The sequence below is a fragment of the Adiantum capillus-veneris genome, chromosome 20 (genome assembly GCF_014529385.1).
Source record: "Adiantum capillus-veneris isolate H3 chromosome 20, ASM1452938v2, whole genome shotgun sequence".
Classification (NCBI taxonomy): Eukaryota; Viridiplantae; Streptophyta; class Polypodiopsida; order Polypodiales; family Pteridaceae; genus Adiantum; species Adiantum capillus-veneris.
This window is the reverse complement of record NC_140950.1, coordinates 133,744,211-133,761,779: the sequence shown is the minus strand read 5'-3', so window position 1 is coordinate 133,761,779 and position 17,569 is coordinate 133,744,211. Positions and strand designations below refer to the sequence as shown.

At 40.5% G+C, this 17,569-nt stretch overlaps 2 protein-coding genes across 2 annotated transcripts; both read right to left on the bottom strand.

Annotated features, from left to right (window-relative positions):
* Nucleotides 1–13,480: 13,480 nt before the first annotated feature.
* On the bottom strand, nucleotides 13,481–14,621 carry LOC147433272 (uncharacterized). The gene is made up of 5 exons (XM_086492054.1): nucleotides 14,555–14,621; nucleotides 14,362–14,436; nucleotides 13,867–14,280; nucleotides 13,660–13,781; nucleotides 13,481–13,567 (listed from the first exon to the last, which is right to left on the bottom strand). The coding sequence occupies exons 1-5, from the start codon at nucleotides 14,616–14,618 to the stop codon at nucleotides 13,481–13,483; spliced, it is 762 nt and encodes a 253-aa protein (XP_086348180.1). The 5' UTR covers nucleotides 14,619–14,621.
* Nucleotides 14,622–14,757: 136 nt separating this feature from the next.
* On the bottom strand, nucleotides 14,758–16,079 carry LOC147433271 (uncharacterized). The gene is made up of 6 exons (XM_086491737.1): nucleotides 15,873–16,079; nucleotides 15,578–15,709; nucleotides 15,449–15,490; nucleotides 15,270–15,288; nucleotides 15,167–15,172; nucleotides 14,758–14,840 (listed from the first exon to the last, which is right to left on the bottom strand). The coding sequence occupies exons 1-6, from the start codon at nucleotides 16,077–16,079 to the stop codon at nucleotides 14,779–14,781; spliced, it is 468 nt and encodes a 155-aa protein (XP_086347863.1). The 3' UTR covers nucleotides 14,758–14,778.
* Between the last annotated feature and the right edge of the window lie 1,490 nt (nucleotides 16,080–17,569).

Below are 17,569 nucleotides of genomic sequence, written 5' to 3'. Positions count from 1 at the left end.
TCTTTTTACCATTGATGAAGAGCTTGTTGCGATGCAACTCTTCAAAAACTTTTCTTAAGTGTTCCTTATGTTCTTCAAGTGTCTTTGAGAAGACAATTATGTCATCAAAGAACACTCCTGTGAAAGAACGATACGATTTAAATATATTGTCCATCATTCTATTGAATGTGGCAAGAGAATTTGTTAGACCGAATGGCATTACGAGGAGCTCGTATAATCCAAAAGTGGTCCTAAAGGCCGTCTTATGGATATCTTCAGGGACTATCCTTATCTAATGATAGCCACTCTTTCAATCTATCCTATTATAGTAGGATGATCCTTGAAGTCTATCAAAGATATCTTCAATTCTTGGGACCGGAAATCTATTCTTTATAGTGCTCTTGTTTAGTGCACGATAGTCCACACATACAGTATGAACCATCCTTCTTTTGCACTAATAGCACAAGAGAACAGAATGGTGAAGAGCTAGGTTGGATCATGTCCTTTTCCAAGAGTTCATTAACTTGAGCCATAATTTCTTCTTGTTGAGCTGAAGAGACCCTATATGGTGGTCTATTGGGTGGAGATGTAGCTGGTACCAAGTCTATTCTATGGTCATGTTCACCCCTTGTAGGTGGTAGCTCACCAGGTATGGTTTCAGAAAAACGGTGTGCATGCTCATCTAAGAAAGATTTAAGACTAGTGTCTAGCTTTGAAAGAGATTCACTAGCATCATCAGACTTGAGTTCCCTTGCAAGAACCATATACGCGGAAACAGATGATTTTATTGACTTGTTAAAAGCTACAGGGTTTATTAAGGGTATATTATCCCCTTTCTTATGAGTGCGGATGATATCATCTTTTCCTTTATGGGAAAAATAGACGAGTCTTTCCCTCTTTATCATGTTTGATCCAACCTTAGCCTTTGAGGGGTTTTTTCTCCCTTGTTTTGTATCGGTTATGGGCCTATCATCGTAATTTGTACATTCTATCAATTAATGGAAAGGAAAACAACCCGCTTTTTTATGCAAAAAAAAAAAAGCATGCCAGCATTAACGTTTCAACATATGTGAAGATGGGGGAGCGGGTAAGAGAGTCCAAACTTACCAAGCCACATTAAAGGCTATATGGCATAGTTACATGAGATGGATGAAACAGGCATGAGGAACAAGAATAAATCAATATGGGGCGGGATGCAGCTGGGACGACGGGATGAAAACGACACGTAGACGAGATGGTGGGGGATGTTCACAAAACATCCCAAAATGCCATTCCCTATCCATCCAAGGACAATCAAACTAATTGTTGGAGTTGCTTTGAAATTTTTTGGATCATTTTTTGGGTTTTTTTTTTGTTATTTGGCCCTTGTTTGGTGCCACTCCACATTGCTTGGCCTCTATTGCTCTTTGAGCTTTGCCCTTTTGACTTGGCCCTTTGCCATCCCACATACACACTACATATGCAATGGAGGACGATGGACCATGTGCCTCTCTCACTCACTCTCTCTCTTCCACATGTCCATGTTGGCATATTGGGATGACTCTCAGATTACTCCACTCCCCCCCCCCCCCCCCCCCTCCTATATAAGAGAGCTCCACCTCCATGATCTCCAAGCTCCCCCTCTCCTCTCCAAGGACCAAGATCACCCTCTCCTCTCAAATCTCTCCCCCTCAAAGATTCAAGCTCCCTCAAACCATCCATCTCGAATATCCACTCTATCGCTATGGCCTCCTCCTCCCAAACCCCTTCCTCTACTCAACCCGGTCCGCCTCCGCCTCCACCATTTCAACACTTGATCCATCACAAAGTAGGAGTCCCGCCATACTACAATGGAGTTGGTGGTATGAGGTAGAGAGCTCACAATATGGTCAAGGGGTTGGTTCAAGACCATGGGTATGAAAGCTTTGTGGCTACAAGCGAACCGGCGGTGCCCACAAGTGCATGCTCACTTCTTGCATGAGCTCCGCAATGAAGTGCAATTTTACAAGGAGGTGTTGGCCAAGAATAAGAAAGAGCTCCTCAAAAAGCTTGTGGTTTATGAGGTGGCGGAGTTGGCAAAACACAATCCTCAAGTGTTCGTCAACCCTGCATCCTTTGTGAGGACGTCAATGCTGCATGAACCTCATTAATCAAGAGTGGCATCCTCTTCTCAAAAACACCAAAGTAATCTTGATGAGAATTGGAATCCTTAATTGAAAGAGGAGGTGGACATGGCAGTGGCACAATTCTTCTTTATGACCACATAGCATTTTGGCGGCACGGTAAGTCCTTGGAACTATGCATATGTGTTTAAACTTTAAAATTTAGGCCGTATAATTGCTCATGTAACTTTCAAATTACTTGCTGTAAATGATGTTTAAAATTTGAAATTTGTTTGTGTTTTGGATAGATCTCCATACTTTTGTTCCATGTGCGAATTGATAGCGGAGTATGGCCCTTCTTATGTTCCTCCCTCTTTGGACACCATCCACACCTCTCTCCTTGAGAAGGAGAAGGCAAGCGTGGAGGTGGCGGCCAACCACATGAAAGAGAAATGGGCCAACAATGGTGTTACCCTCATTGTTGATGGGTGGAATGACACTAGAATGTGCTCCATCCATGGATTTATTGCCTACTCATGAGGGGAGACATACTTTGTCAACTCCCATGATGCTTCCAGGATGGAGAAGAGTCTCGAGATACTTGCCGTCGAGTGGGAAACAACAATAGAGACGGTGGGGATGGAGAATGTCATTGTCCTATGTGCGGTGCGGATGGAGAATCGGAAAATAGAGCGGTGGGAAAAATTCTCCAAGCTACTTATACTTGCATCACCATGTGCTTTTGCATGGCCTATGCCTCAACAACCTTATCGAAGACATAGGGGCCTTGGATTGGGCTGCACCTAGGGTACCAACAAAATAGTGACCTTTGTCCTCAACCATCAAAGGGTGCCGCATAAGTTTTCCAAGAACTCAAGCCTCTCTCTTCTCAAGTATTCCGAGACATAGTTCTTTAAGCTCACTTAGACACACATTTTGACCAAGAATCACTTGCTAATTCATCATACAGACCAAACGACAAGAAAAAGTGCATTTCTTGGAGTATTTTTTGACTGCTTTTTATCCTAATCAACCCAAATCAAATCCAAATGAAGTGAAACAACTCAAAAACTCTTTGATACCATATTGGCAACACTATTGTAGCAACCAAGTGCACAAACAACTGAAACCACACTATATGGTATCACAAACACTCTTTTCTAATGCAGATTTTAGATTAAAGTGCTTGTCTACTTGAATGCACAAACCAAATCAGTGTTTTTTCAAGAAAAATTACACTCTCATGGATGTCCAAAAACACATCTTGCATGACCAACAATCATGCCAACAAACGGATGGCAAATGACACTAATTTGGTATCAAAAAATCTCATCCAAAACGGACTTAAGAGATCACACAATGCACTAAATCCCAACACCAAATTAATCAATGCATAATAGGGATGTAGAGCACTCACATGACCATAAACAATGCATCAAATCCACCTCCAATTGAAGATTACACGCTGTGTGTGTATGCTATGCTCCGGATCTGGCGGTTTCACCTACAAGCAACCACATTCCAAATGCATGATTTGCAACAAAATGTCAATGCTTTCTAATCAAAATTATGCATATCTTGCACATAAACACATGTCTAAGATCAATTGTTAATAAATTGGTGCAAAATTAGTGTGTACAAAGAGGAAAAAAAAGCAAAATTAGTCTATATGTTACCCAAATCCAAACCTACACCATTCCTACAATCAAAACCTCCTCCTAAAGAAGATTAGTAGCTCAAACCATCACACAGGTGATCCTCTAGCTTAGCCGCTTGATCCCCAAAAATGGCGCTAATGTTGGTGGTCGTGGCATAGAGCTCAACCCACCGGCATAATGTCAATACTGTGGACTGGAACCCGGCTAGTGCATGGAGCCGTGGATGCACCAAATGTGACGGAATGAGGACTCTAAGAAGAAGGGAAAAGCAAGAGAATAGAAGAGGGAAATCACAAGAAGATAGATCTACACTCTCACACACACACACACACACACACACACACACACTCAATCTACACTCTAACTCTCTATTCATGCGGACAATGATGCTACCCTTGCTCTAATCACTAGCGCGCACACTCTAATCTAGCACACATGTGAAGCAAGAATGCTCAAACAAGAGGGAAATTAGAGAGGGAAGAGAAGATTAACACTTAACAAAGTATCATTGACACACATAACTTGAAAGACAAGAGCAAGTAGAGAGAAATTAGTTTCCATTAACCCCAAATGTTTATGCATGAGAAAGCTCCAAGCTCCATAGCCACTCCTCTTCTTCTTTTCTACACTCACCTCACACTCTTTGCTCCATCAGCTCTCTCAAGAATACTCTCTTCTAAGAATGTCCTTGTGAATTGAATTATATACAATGGACTTTTAAAATGTGGGCGACTGGCCAAATATGCATAAACATGCTATAAGTATTTAGACTCATCTACTCATGGCATGTATAACTTGGAACTCACTCTGGAGCATGTATACACAAAGATATATGTGTACACACCAATGAAGCTCAATTTACGTTGTTGATGCTTGACCATCAACAATAGGGCCAAAAGCTAAGCCATTCAAGCCCTCAATTGCTTTATTGGAGCAGGTGACAGGTGGCGATGGTTGCGATTGTCCATTCCCCCATTTTTGGGAAGTGTCATACTGGAGTGTCTAATCACATTGTTCATAGTCTCTAGGCTTTAGTTCCTATATTTTGTGAAGTTTGGGATTTGTTTAATGTCATTTTTACCATTGGAGAGCTAGGTAGTCGTATAGGAGACCTCAGGCAGTTTGCATTGGATTTCACTCAACATTCATCCATGACTCTTCCTCATCAGTGCCTTGTCATTTAGGACATTGCATTTGACGCCTCTGTGGCCTAGACAGGTCAACTATGCCCTCGAATTGACAAATTATGTTGGTTTGAGTTCTAGCTAGGCTACTTCGTCCAATCGCTGTGATCTGCAAACATTGGCGCCGTTGCTGGGGACGTAGGACTTACACTAAACAGAGGGAGTCATAGTGAGGTTCTTCTCTACCCGTTCCCATGTGTTACAATTCATTTTTCTTACACCCTTAGGTAGGAGAGAGTTGATGAGGCTTACCAAGCTCTCAAGTGGACCGAGGAGACTGGTGCTCTCTTTTCGTTACCATATAGGTTAGGAGACTCGAGTTGTTGGTTTTTGAGCATGGTGCATTGAGTCCGTGCTTGGAGTTAGGAGATGGCTTGAGTAGAGTGGTTGATTGTGGTGGATAGTGTTTTTTGTCATTTTGTTGTTTTTTATCGTTTTGATGATCATGCTTGTGCATACCCCCACCTACATTCACTTGCAGAGTAGGATTAGGAGTAGCATTAGTTTAGGAATCATCTTGGTGCAGCACAAGAGTGCAAAGGTTATCTTGGATACCATATCACGTCTCTTTGATACCATAAAGTGCCCAAAAAATGCAAAGTGTGCATATCTTGGGATTTAGAGTGTCGATTGGAGAAATTCTTGTTTGCACACTTGCATATACACTAGAAGAGTTCATCTATAAATTTTGGATACTTTTGAAGTTGTTTTTTGAGAGTTAGGTCATTTTGTGTGTTGCGGTCTTGAAAAGGTAAAAATTGGAGTTTTGCATGCTAAGAGTGTCCATTTGATAGGTTCAGGGCATCATTGGAAAGATCTTGAGACAAGGAACCCACATGAATTGACCAAGTGCCAAAAAGACACAATTGGAACCAACCATGATTACTTCCACTTGACATATTTCTAGGAACAGGTCATACCCACAAGTTCCCTAAGCCTTAGAGGCCCCAAATCCACTTTCCCTATGTTCAAAAGTCCAAAAACTTGGCAAAAGGATCCAATTTTCACAAGGTCATACTTTTGAGAGGTTTTTGGGCATTTGGCAAACCAAACCTTGTGTGCCAAAAGACTCCATAGAGAATAGGCTACATGCTGGTATCCTTAGATTTGTGAAAATCTTAGTTTAGCATCGACCACGGTTGCTGCCATTTTGCTCAGTTAGAAAAACAGGACATACCACTAGATTCTTAGCATCTTGAGGAGCCCAGATCCACTTTTCCCATCAAGTTTGGACAAGTGGAAGTGCCCCAAACAACCAAAAGACCATTTCAAAGTCTAAAAGAGAACCTTGACCCAAAAATAGCCCAAAAGGAGTCCAAATGTTGCATGCATAGGCTCATTAGACTCAGCATGACATAAGAAATCACAAGGAATTGACTACACCTCAAAAAGGTCCCATTGGCACCAACTGCGACTGCTACCATTTGCCCCAAATCCAAATTGTGACCACAGTAGGTCATAGAGCATCTCAACAGGGTCTTGTAGGTACCTTGTTTGATCAAAACAAACTCCAAAATCATAGTCAAACACTTTGTGAAAGATTAGAGACCAATTGTGCAAGTTTTTGACCCAAATTCTACACTTTTTTGTACAGTTTTTATACAATTTTGTGAGTAACTTGCAATGAGTACTCTTAAATGGCCGAGAGACAAAGTTTTGTCAATTTGTCTAAAAATAGATATCACGAGCATTCAAAAGCAAGGTGATGACACAAGAGACTATCAGCCAACCTACCAAGTAAGAGGTTGGGTTTGCAAGGAAAATTTTCTTGTCAATTCATGTGTTTAAGGTCAGGGAGACAATTGTCTAGAGATCTTAGAATAGGAGGTGACCAAGCAAGCTAGACTAATTTTCACAAAAGAGAGCATTAATCAAACAGGGTAAGACCCTCTTGTGCCGATCTTAGAAAAAGGTAGTGAGACCGACACCTCTTCTGACCACTTGCTCTACATTATGCCTGACCCACACGCAAGAAATCATGTACTGATCATAGTCGAAGGAGGTAGTACCTCCAAAAGCATGTATTAAGCAACTAGGTACACCACAACCTTCTTGGAAGGGACAAACACACATGGAGCCCTTGTTTATGTTGATGTTAGGGGACGCAAGTGTGTTTGGATCAAGGAGAAACCTTCAAGAGATCTCGAGAATGTCCAAGTTTATGATGATGGCGATAGATTTAGAGACAACGAGGGAGTACATTACCTCATAGTCAAATACCTTGAGAACTACAATCAGTTCAATGATAATCTTGCAAGAGGGAAGATGATGATGATGGAGCAGGCAGACATGCCACCTCATGTGGACCGTCCTAATGCTATTTTTGTGTTTGAAAAGAAGGTAAAACGGGGTGCAAATGACGTAGGAAATGAAGGGATTTACGAGCATGAGGATGGATGTGCCAAGTCCTATCTGCATTGCATATAACCTTATCCAAGAGAGTTGAGTATGAAAAAGATGTTGCACTTGTTTTCCCATGACACAGTTCAAGGAAGCAATATCATTTATGCAGACAAGTATGGACGTGAGTACAAACTATAGATCCTAGAGAAACAAAAATAATGACTGTCCAAGGAGCACCAAGCTATGCTCCAGGTATGAGACAAGGATCTAGACCTACCCCTAGTAGAAGTACTAACCATTTTGGAGATGATGTGGATATCGTCACAAGTCAATTGGAAAGGACAAGAGTGATGGAGTTGTTGAGACAGCAGCTAGCTATGGCGGGTGAAAACGTTGGACATCCATGAGCGGGAGAGGGAGAGCTCGAAAACAACGCTTGTTATATTACTGAGCAAAACCTTTTACATATATATTTGGACCACCTTTACATGTACCTAAAAACAGGCGAAAAGCAATGGTGCATGCAATCTTGGACAAGAGATCATTTCTACAATTTTCAGGCGAAAAGCAATGGTGCATGCAATCTTGGACAAGAGGTCATTTCTACAATGAAACTGTGGGCTTGAACCCAATAGGAGTTTCCAAGACACACAACCCACACGTATGTTGGGCCAATGGTAGACCCGCAATCTCTAAATTCTTGGTTGCACCACGATGAAGCACCAAAATGGAGCCATATCAGAGGTGGATATCCAACAATGTCAGGGCTAAGAGAACCAACACCATCACCACCATCATATAATTATTGTGGTGAGAGTAGAGCACACATATCAGATAGGGCAACAATCGGTACATTGCATGTCAAAAGAGCTAGGCAAGAGAGAACGCCAAGGCCAGAAAGAACCATTGCCATGCCAATGAGAGGTTACAGATTCAAAGACAAAAGAGAAGCAAATCCCATTTACAATCTAAGGCCAAGAGTGCAAATGAGAGGAGGACTCGGAGAGAAAATGTTGAGAGTGATCGATCAACAAAGAATTAGGCTATCCCAAGTCCAAAAATGGGTGAACATGAAGTATGCAAGAGAAGGGATCCTAGAGATCATGTAGCGGCCTTCATGAGACTAATTCGTGCAGAGGAAGTCTTGGATTTTCCAAAGCAGTTTGCCGGATTCGGTTTGATTCTAAAAAATGATGCTACTACATGGTTTGATTCAATCAAAATACGGGATTTTGCGACGATCCAAGAAATATTCGACAAGTTCATAGAGGAATTCTCCCTACGAGAAATTGCCCACAATATGGTCTCGCAATACTGTATTGCCCACAATACGGTCTTGCAAATCCATAAGTTCAAACAAAAGAAAGGCAGCCTTGCAACTTAAGAGATTTGTTAAGTTTTGTCCAGTAGAAGAGCTACCAATGCAGTCAAGTCTGATGTTGATTTTCACCCAAGTGTTCAAAATGTAGATCTACAGAAAGATTTTCCTATGAAGTGGCGTGTCACATTGAATGGGTTGGTAAAAGAGGCACTATACCTAGTGGATAATTGTGTTGTTTATGGTCATGGGGATCCTCGTGATTTAGATAATGATACATCCTCACAAAACAATGCCACTAGATCTGCAAAAGCAATGACTAAAGTGGAAATACTACTCAATAAGGAGAAACTTATAGAGGAAGTGGTCAAGAGGATTTGGATGCCTCCTAGACAACCAAAGCGATGCTATAGGTACGGAGGTGACCACCTCTCACATCAGTTCCCAATGCTTCGTCAACCACATTTGAGACCGCCAAAGTGGTGCAACATAGAGAAGAAATGGACACATCACATGAACAAAGAGTGCTATTACAAAAAAAGGGTATGTACGAGAGCGGCATTATGCGCCACAAGCCCAAGTAGCACGAGCTTACGTGTCACCACCACCAAGTTATAGAGTTTGAAATCTACCAAGACCAAGTAGCACGAGCTTACGTGTCACCACCACCAAGTTATATAGTTTGAAATCTACCAAGACCAGTTGGGTTAGAAAGGCCACAACTAATATTATGGCAACAACCTCCTTTACCAAGAGCAAAGCCTATTACAGTAAGATATGTGCCGACCATGGAAGAATTGGATGAGCATGCGTTATTGCATGAGAATTTTTAGTCATGGATATTATCCATTCGATGAATCCATAATGTGAGACCCTTGGAGTACAACTAGTCCTATAGAGCCATCTAAAATAACTTCTTCAGGAGAAAGTAAGTACCAAATGGACTAACGCACATTGCTATTCATAGAAAATGGCGGAGACATGAGATATAAACCTACGGGGAGAATGAGAAGACAATGCCGGTCCATGTAGTGACAAGTGCAGTCTCAAAAAACGGTGAAAGAAACATGCAAAGAAGCCCCTAGGGAAGAGACACCTAGCCAAGGAACGAGAAGTCGTAGAAATGCATGGAAGGTTAGGAAGACTAGGATGAAAGCTAGGAAAGAGCGCAAACAAAAATCCCTAGTAGAGGAGCTTGAACAGACAACAGAGAAGCTGACTTTATCTACGAGATAGAGCATACCAACTGGGTATCAACCATCATGATAGTGCCCAAAAAGAATTGTAAATTGTGATTATGCGTCAATCTCAAAAGTTAAATGCAGCCATGATAAGGGACAACTATTTCTTACCAATCACGGAGCATCTTCTCAAGCGAGTATCGGGCAAGCAAGGTTATTCCTTTTTGGATGAATTTTTGGGCTACTATCAACTATCCATAGCACAAGAAGATCATCATAAGATAGAATTTGCCACGGAATTCGGGATGCACGCCTTCAAGGTAATTCCTTTTTGCCTTACAAACACTCCAACAACATTTTAACAGCTTATGGGCCACACCTTCAAAGAATACCTGCATATATTCTTGGAGATTTATATGGACGATCTTTGTGTTTATTCTCTCTTAAGAAAGGAACACATAGAGCATCTAAGGAAGGTATTCAAGAAATGCAAAACGTATAGGATCTTCCTAAACCCAGAGAAATGTGTCTTCATGCTAAGACAAGGTAGAATTCTAGGGCACATAGTGTTAGAAAGTGGCATATCAACGGATCTTGACAAGATCAAGGTCATAATAGAAATGCCTAGGCCACGAAACGAGGTACAATCCTTTATGAAAAATTATAGATATTACAGGAGGTTCATATATTTATGTATGCGATTATTTTATAGCCTCTCTATAGGCTGATTGTAATATTTGTATGGACCAATGAATGTGAAACCTCTTTTGTTAAGCTCAAATACTCGCTGATCAAAGCACCAGTCTTGAAAGCCCAGGATTGGGAAAAGATTTTCCATGTTCATATTGATGCTTTTACATTTTCAATTGGGTGTGTTTTAGAACAACTAGGCAAAGTAACAATGGATTTTCCAATCTATTATGCCACTTGAAAGTTGAATAGTGCCAAAAAGAATTACACAACCTCGGAAAGAGAGGGTTTAGGAGTGATATATGGTGTGAATAATTTAGGCATTATCTATTGGCCAACAAATTTGTGTTCTTTATGGATCACCAAGCCCTTCTCTATCTAGTAAAAAAACCATGCAATATAGGACGCATAGTTTGATGTTTTATAGTATTGCTTCAATTTGGCTTCACAATTGTGGTCAAGAAAGTAAGAACCCATTTACAGGAAGACCATCTCTCAAGGTTAACCAACACGGAAGCACCAGTAGTGGTTGACAATGACATGCTAGACGCTTATCTCATCAACATAGGGATGATCCCTAAATGGTCACAAGAAATAGTAACTCTTTTGAGTTACGAAGGGACATTTGATAGGACAAAGCTTGCCTACAAACAACAAAACTATTGAGCAAGCGAAAACTTTTAGATCATTGTAGGATGCTTGTATCAATATGGCTTGGATAAGATAGTATAAGTCCTGAGGAATATGACAACTATCTTCAAGAAGTTCATGAGCAGGACTTAGGGTGGGTTTCATTGCTCAACAAAAAATACCTACCAGTGCTTACAAAGACTTAGAGTGTATTGACCATGCATGTGAAGTGATGTTCATGAATATGTCAACAAGTGTGATGCATGCCAAGCCAAACCACCGGTGGACTATGCTACTCTTTTCCAAGTAACCATATCTCCACAATGGATTCAATACATGGTGGATTACCTCACCACACGAACGTTGCAAGAAAATATTTCCAAAGCTAGACAAAGGTCCATAGAGCTAGAAGCATGAGACTACACCTTGATAGAAGGACAACTCTATAAGCGAGGTAAATATGACCAACTTAGGTTGTGTACAATCGAGAATGAGTATTTACCTATCTTAGAGACCACACACATAGGTGTGTTGGGAGGCCATTTTTCAAGTGACAAGACAACAAAAATTTTCTTGACCGTAGGATTATGGTGGCCCACATTATACATGGATGCTAAGCAATATGTAAAACACTGTGATCCCACCAAGGTACTATTGAGAAGATATGAGATGTCACTAAGGCCAATCATGGGTGCACGCACATTTGCCAAATGGGGAATGGACTTCATAGGTCCAATCACACCCCCTGCTTATTGGACACATGCTCAATAGATCAATGTTGCCATAGATAAAAAAAGCTGATGCTAGGACCACAACACAATTTCTATATGAGCTTTTCTTTGTTAGGTATGGCCTACCAATTAAAATTGTTAGTGATAGGGGAACGCATTTTATCAACAAGGTCATTGACTCTCTCCTCAGAGAATTCATGGTCATTCATAGGAAATCTACCCCTTATCACCCTCACGCAAACGAACAAGTAGAGGCCACCAAAAAAACACTGTGTCCGATTCTGACCAAAATAGTAGAGGACTCAAGGATGGATTGGAACCAATAAGTACATTCGACATTGTGGGCATATAGAGTGGCTTACAAGACTTCACTAGGAATAACACCCTACAATATGGTGTTTGGTCTTAACACAATACTTCCCATAGAATTCTTAATCCCAACCAAAAAAGGAGTCCTACCATGTGGCGAGCGAGAATTGTCGAGCGAAGGAAAATCCGAGAAAATGAATAAAGAAACCAAATGGGCTTTGTTAAGAAAGATGAATGAAGATCCTACTTAAAGCCCTAAGTGATAGCAATAATACAGTTCAAAATGAGAATCTTTTCTAGAATCCCTAAGTAATCGTAGCAATAGCATTGTTCAAAATTAGACTTTAGATTCTTTTGTGCAGTTGAGGCTTGATGTCGAGCAATGAGAAACCCAAGCAGGTAGCAAAGCTATTACAAACCATGCAATGATCCACAACTACATTCAACACCATAATTTTAATTTTAACTTTAAATTTAGTCAACAATGCTCATATATCTACAAAGTTTCTAAACTATATTAAGAGACAATTGTCATATCTTATAACCAAAAAAGAGAGATTTCTTTAGGATTATAAGATAACAAGTGGAATATAGAGAGCAACATGTCATGCCTCTACACTTTAACAACAACAAGAAATGCTACGGTTCTATCTCATGACTATGAAGAGTCACACTCGTCATCAATAAAAACATTGCGCCTCTAACACTTCTTGTGGGTGTCAAAATCGTATCGTATATCAGCAGCCATGGTTTTTGCAATCCCCTCAGCATAAACTGGCAACACACTTCCATACAAAAAGAAAAAGGTAAGTCTCATAATCCACATGTAAGTAATACATAACCTTCATCATTGAAACATAAGAAATCTCAAATTGTTGTTTGAATCATTATCCATAATTTTCAAATACTGAACAATCAATGATACCAAAAAGTGACAAAGTAGCATAAAAGTATGATGGAAACATAAAATAGTGGGGGAAAATGAAGTGTAAGATGAACTCTCACTAGTCATCAAAGGGGTTGACACGCGAAGGCATGTCACCCACATCATCAACATCAAGAGAGGTGGAGGCCCCCTCTCTGCTTCGCTTTTTAGGGCGAAGTAATGGTTGCACATAATCTGAAATCAAAGTGTCGTCACTGTCGACTGCTGCACACGCCTGCCCTGTGCTTAAGCATGCTGCCAATACGGGTGATGTACCATATCCCAACTCCAAACAAAGACCTCCAGGCCTACAAAGAAGCTCCACAAAACATGCAATAAAAGAATGACTTCGTTGCAAGCCACCACGCCATGGCTCCCCGGATGATGATCTCGCTAGAGAAGACTCTGGAAGATGGTGCATCATGTAAGAATCCAAAGGTTGCATGCCAAGTCAATTGAATAGCAGAGTGCTCTCAACCACAAAGCAAGGTGGTTGCATGCCAACCCTATGCACCATAAATAAGAGAGAACAATGACACTACACCACCACATAGACAATTAGAACAATAAAAATAACAATAACACACCAAAATGAGAAACAAACAAGTTAATTATGTAGAAGAGCATTACCTCAATCCGACCACCAAAGCTATTACCATAACCATAAGCTCCATGATGAAGGACTACAATGCGACGATGAATAGTCATCTCTGATGCATGACAAAATCTCTCAACCCAGCCAATGGTATCTCCTGCAAGAGATTTCTAAAGTCACAATAGAAAAATACAACAAAAATATCAACAAGTATTGTATAAAATTAAGATTGAAGCACAAACCTGTCATAGAGACCATGATCAACAACCACCTAGAGTCTGACAAAGTAGAATATGCAAGTTGCATGCCTGCACGAACATGATCCTCACTACAAATATCCCAAAGGGGTACAACAGGGGAGGCTAAGTGGGAACCACCAAAGGGAAGATCCAAAAAAATAAAATCAGCAGCCCATGCGACTGTTCTCCCACCACGCACGCACAAGGTCCCATCAAAGCGTGCAGATCCCATGTGCTCATGAACACGAATCCATGCCGGATGTCGAACACCGGTCCTAAAATCAGCAGCAATGGCTATGTAGTCCCCAGAAATGGCCATGCATCGTGAGTCAGACAATGAGGACAGAGAAGACAAGGGAATATCAACGATGTAGACAAAAGAAATGGTTTTCTTTGCAACAATCTCCCCATGAGCTACTGCGATACAAGAGGCTAAACAAAGTGAATTAACTCCAATAAATGAATATACAAACGTCTGCATCGTAAGTGATAGCTCACCATGCTCTCGCTCCATGTTTTCATCCACCCTAGTCTCAACAATCACCTCCTTTCCCTTGTGAGTAGTATTTGTAGCTTAGAAAAAGCAATAAAACACAATATGACCAGTATGTAAAACAAATAAGTCAAGAAAGAAGAGAGTTTAAAGCTCTTCAACAAATCATGGTTCAGTCTGTTTTGAGTAACCATTTACCTGATATTACCTCATTCACTCTAGGAGGTAGAGGCACATCGACGGATGCGCCACCAACTCTCATAGTATCGTGATGCTCTCTCTCTCTCTCGCCAATACATGCCTAGAAGCCATGTCTATCCACCATGGGCATGTCTCCATCTCCATCTCCCAAGTAGTGAGCTTATGTATGGAAGGGGAGTACATGCATTCTTCCCCAGTAGATAGTTGTGCCCACTGCTTAGCTAAGAATGGAATCCCTGGAAGAAAGCCTTTTCCAACCAAGGATAATAGATATCTAAAACAATCAAACAAAATAACATCACTACAAACTTTGTAATTATGAAAATCTTGAAATAAAAGTATGATGAGCTTGACCTATAGGCTAGCCGTTGAGATGCCATGCGTATTGTGTCCACTTTCTTCATAGCTTGCTTGTCAACATCTTTTGTCTTAGCTTCAAGAGAGGTTTCCAAAGGAAAAAGATAGGGTCGTGCTTCAAACTTGAGCTCCTCCAAGTAAGAGGAAAGAGAGCAATCATGAGGCAACAAAATACCACCAACAATGTTGGTTAAGTCCTCCACAAACTTTGTGGCTCTCTCAAATATCCTTTGTAGAAGGCCTTCTCTATGAATCCAACTACATAACAATGAAGATGAGAAAAAACTAAAACAATCACAAAAAACTAGCAATCGTACATCAAAGATTCTTGAATGTCAAAAGAAACTTCACTTACATGCGATACACATGATCTCCTTTCTTTAAACCATAAGATGCTCTAGTAATCTTGTCTGCCTCAAGCAAGGAAACCCATAACAGTTTGCTCAAGACAGGAGCATCATGCATAGCAATCAAGTTCAGCTTCTCAAGCGTAGCCCAACTATCAGGACCCCACTTGAGTGCAAGAACTCGAACCATCCAATCCGGTCCAAGATTCGGATCAAAAATATTTAGCAACTGCATTATTTGAGCAACGAGTAAAAAACCAAGTTTAAACAGCTATTACACTATGTGCAAATACCTAAACAAAAATATTTCAACCACCTTTCCAACACGCTCTCCATATTTGAGTGCTAAATCATTCAATATCTTCTCCTCCTCTTTTATAAGTTCTTCATTTGTCATTGTCTGCCTAGCTTGCTCTATTCTTTGGCTCAATTCCTTGGACATTTGAACCTTCAACACATACATAAAAATAAATAATTTGCAAAAAAACAAGCACATACTCTTTGGCTCAATTACTTGGATATTTTATCCTTCAATACACAATTGAAAACACATAATTTTCAAAAAAACCAAACACGAGATCTTTCTTAAAAATTAGGCCAAAGACACTTACATCGTATAAGAGCTTTCCCAAGTATCGACGAGTAAGTGGATACCAAGGCTCCACACCCTTCAAGTATTTCTTGCGGACTGCAGCAATCAACTTTTGATCTTTTTCTGGAAGCCCTGTTACATAAGCTTCATGATCTGCTGCACAAATGTGGGAGCAGTTGACAAGCTCATCCCTAAGATGGGTGACCACAAGAGCATGTGTGTTCATGCTATTCCAAGTTCATATACAATACATACATAGTCAAAAACATAACGTAGACATTTTTTGATAGAATATATGGAAAGTCATATAACCTACAAATTCATTCTTTGCAAGCTACTAAGAAGAGCTATCTCTGGCACTCGTGTAGGGTCAATAACTGTACAAAACACACTACAATGTTTCTCTCGATTAGTGGAGAATCTCTCTTTAATAGCAACCGTCCAAGCGACCATTCTATGATTACCCTCCCAAACGTAGAACATTTTATTAGAAAGGCTTGAAGATTTGGTCTTTTAGAAAGCTCAATTTCAAACTCTTTATGTATATCAACCCATATTGGGTCCCATGAAGTAAGAAGGTCCTCTGCAAAATAGATAAGCATAGACAAAAAAGCATACTCAACTACTATTTATGAGAACAACAAAAAACACAGTAGAAACAGAAAGTAGAAAAGATCAAAGTGGAGAAAGGAAATACCTGTAACATAAGCTTCCTCCTTCTTGCAATTCCAAATTGAAACAATAAAAGCTCCTTTTTCTTGCATATAGCCCTCCTTTGCAAAAGCAGATTTCAATCCACTAACATCATCTCTTAAGCCTCTCACCCTTGCATAGGGGATCAATCGACATAAAGGAATCTGTGGACAATCAAAACAACTAAACATGCGAGTACATTGAAGAATATCTTGTCCTCTATGCATGTATAGCTTGTGCTCATCCCCTGTCTCAGTATCTACTGCTACTTCATCTCTTACGACATAAGGCACTATTTGTAAACATGCCTCTTGTGGAGCAAGAGATTCATCAACTTCATTTATGGAGCCAAGCCCCAAGTCTTGACTTTGCATCTCCTCTTCTTGTGTCTCCAAACCTTTTGTCATATCAGTGACAGATACTGCACTTATTTGATCAGTGCTCTCTAATATACTTGAAGCCTGAGTTGAAGAGAGTCGTCTCCCTCTGCGACCTCGTCCACGAATTGAAGGACTTGCAAAACACAACAAAAACCAATTTATTTACTTCACTAAAACTACCTCTAGGACTCCATGCCAAAGCAGATGCCTAGAGGCAATTTAAAAAATCAAAAACTTTATTTATTGATCATCCACCAAAACATCCAACTCGGCGTGGATAACAAGAGGCTGCTAACAGATTTAAAGAAAGCATGCATAATTATAAAATTTTATCTTGAGAAATTCCTTCTAGCCATGCATGTCGGCGTGGACATCTTGAGGGAGCATACTGAGAATGAATCACTGCAAAAAACATTTGTCCCAAGAAACTCTCTCTAGCCATCCACGCCGACGTGGATGGCTAGAGACAGTTCTTAGAGAAGCTATGCAACTCTGCAAATCTCAAGACAGAGCGTATCTATAGCTAAATTCACACATTCGAAAATTCCTTCTAGCCATCCACTCCGGCGTGGATGGCTACAGCCAGTTCTAACAGAAGCTATATAACTCTGAAAACATCTGTCCCTAGAAACTCTTTCTAGCC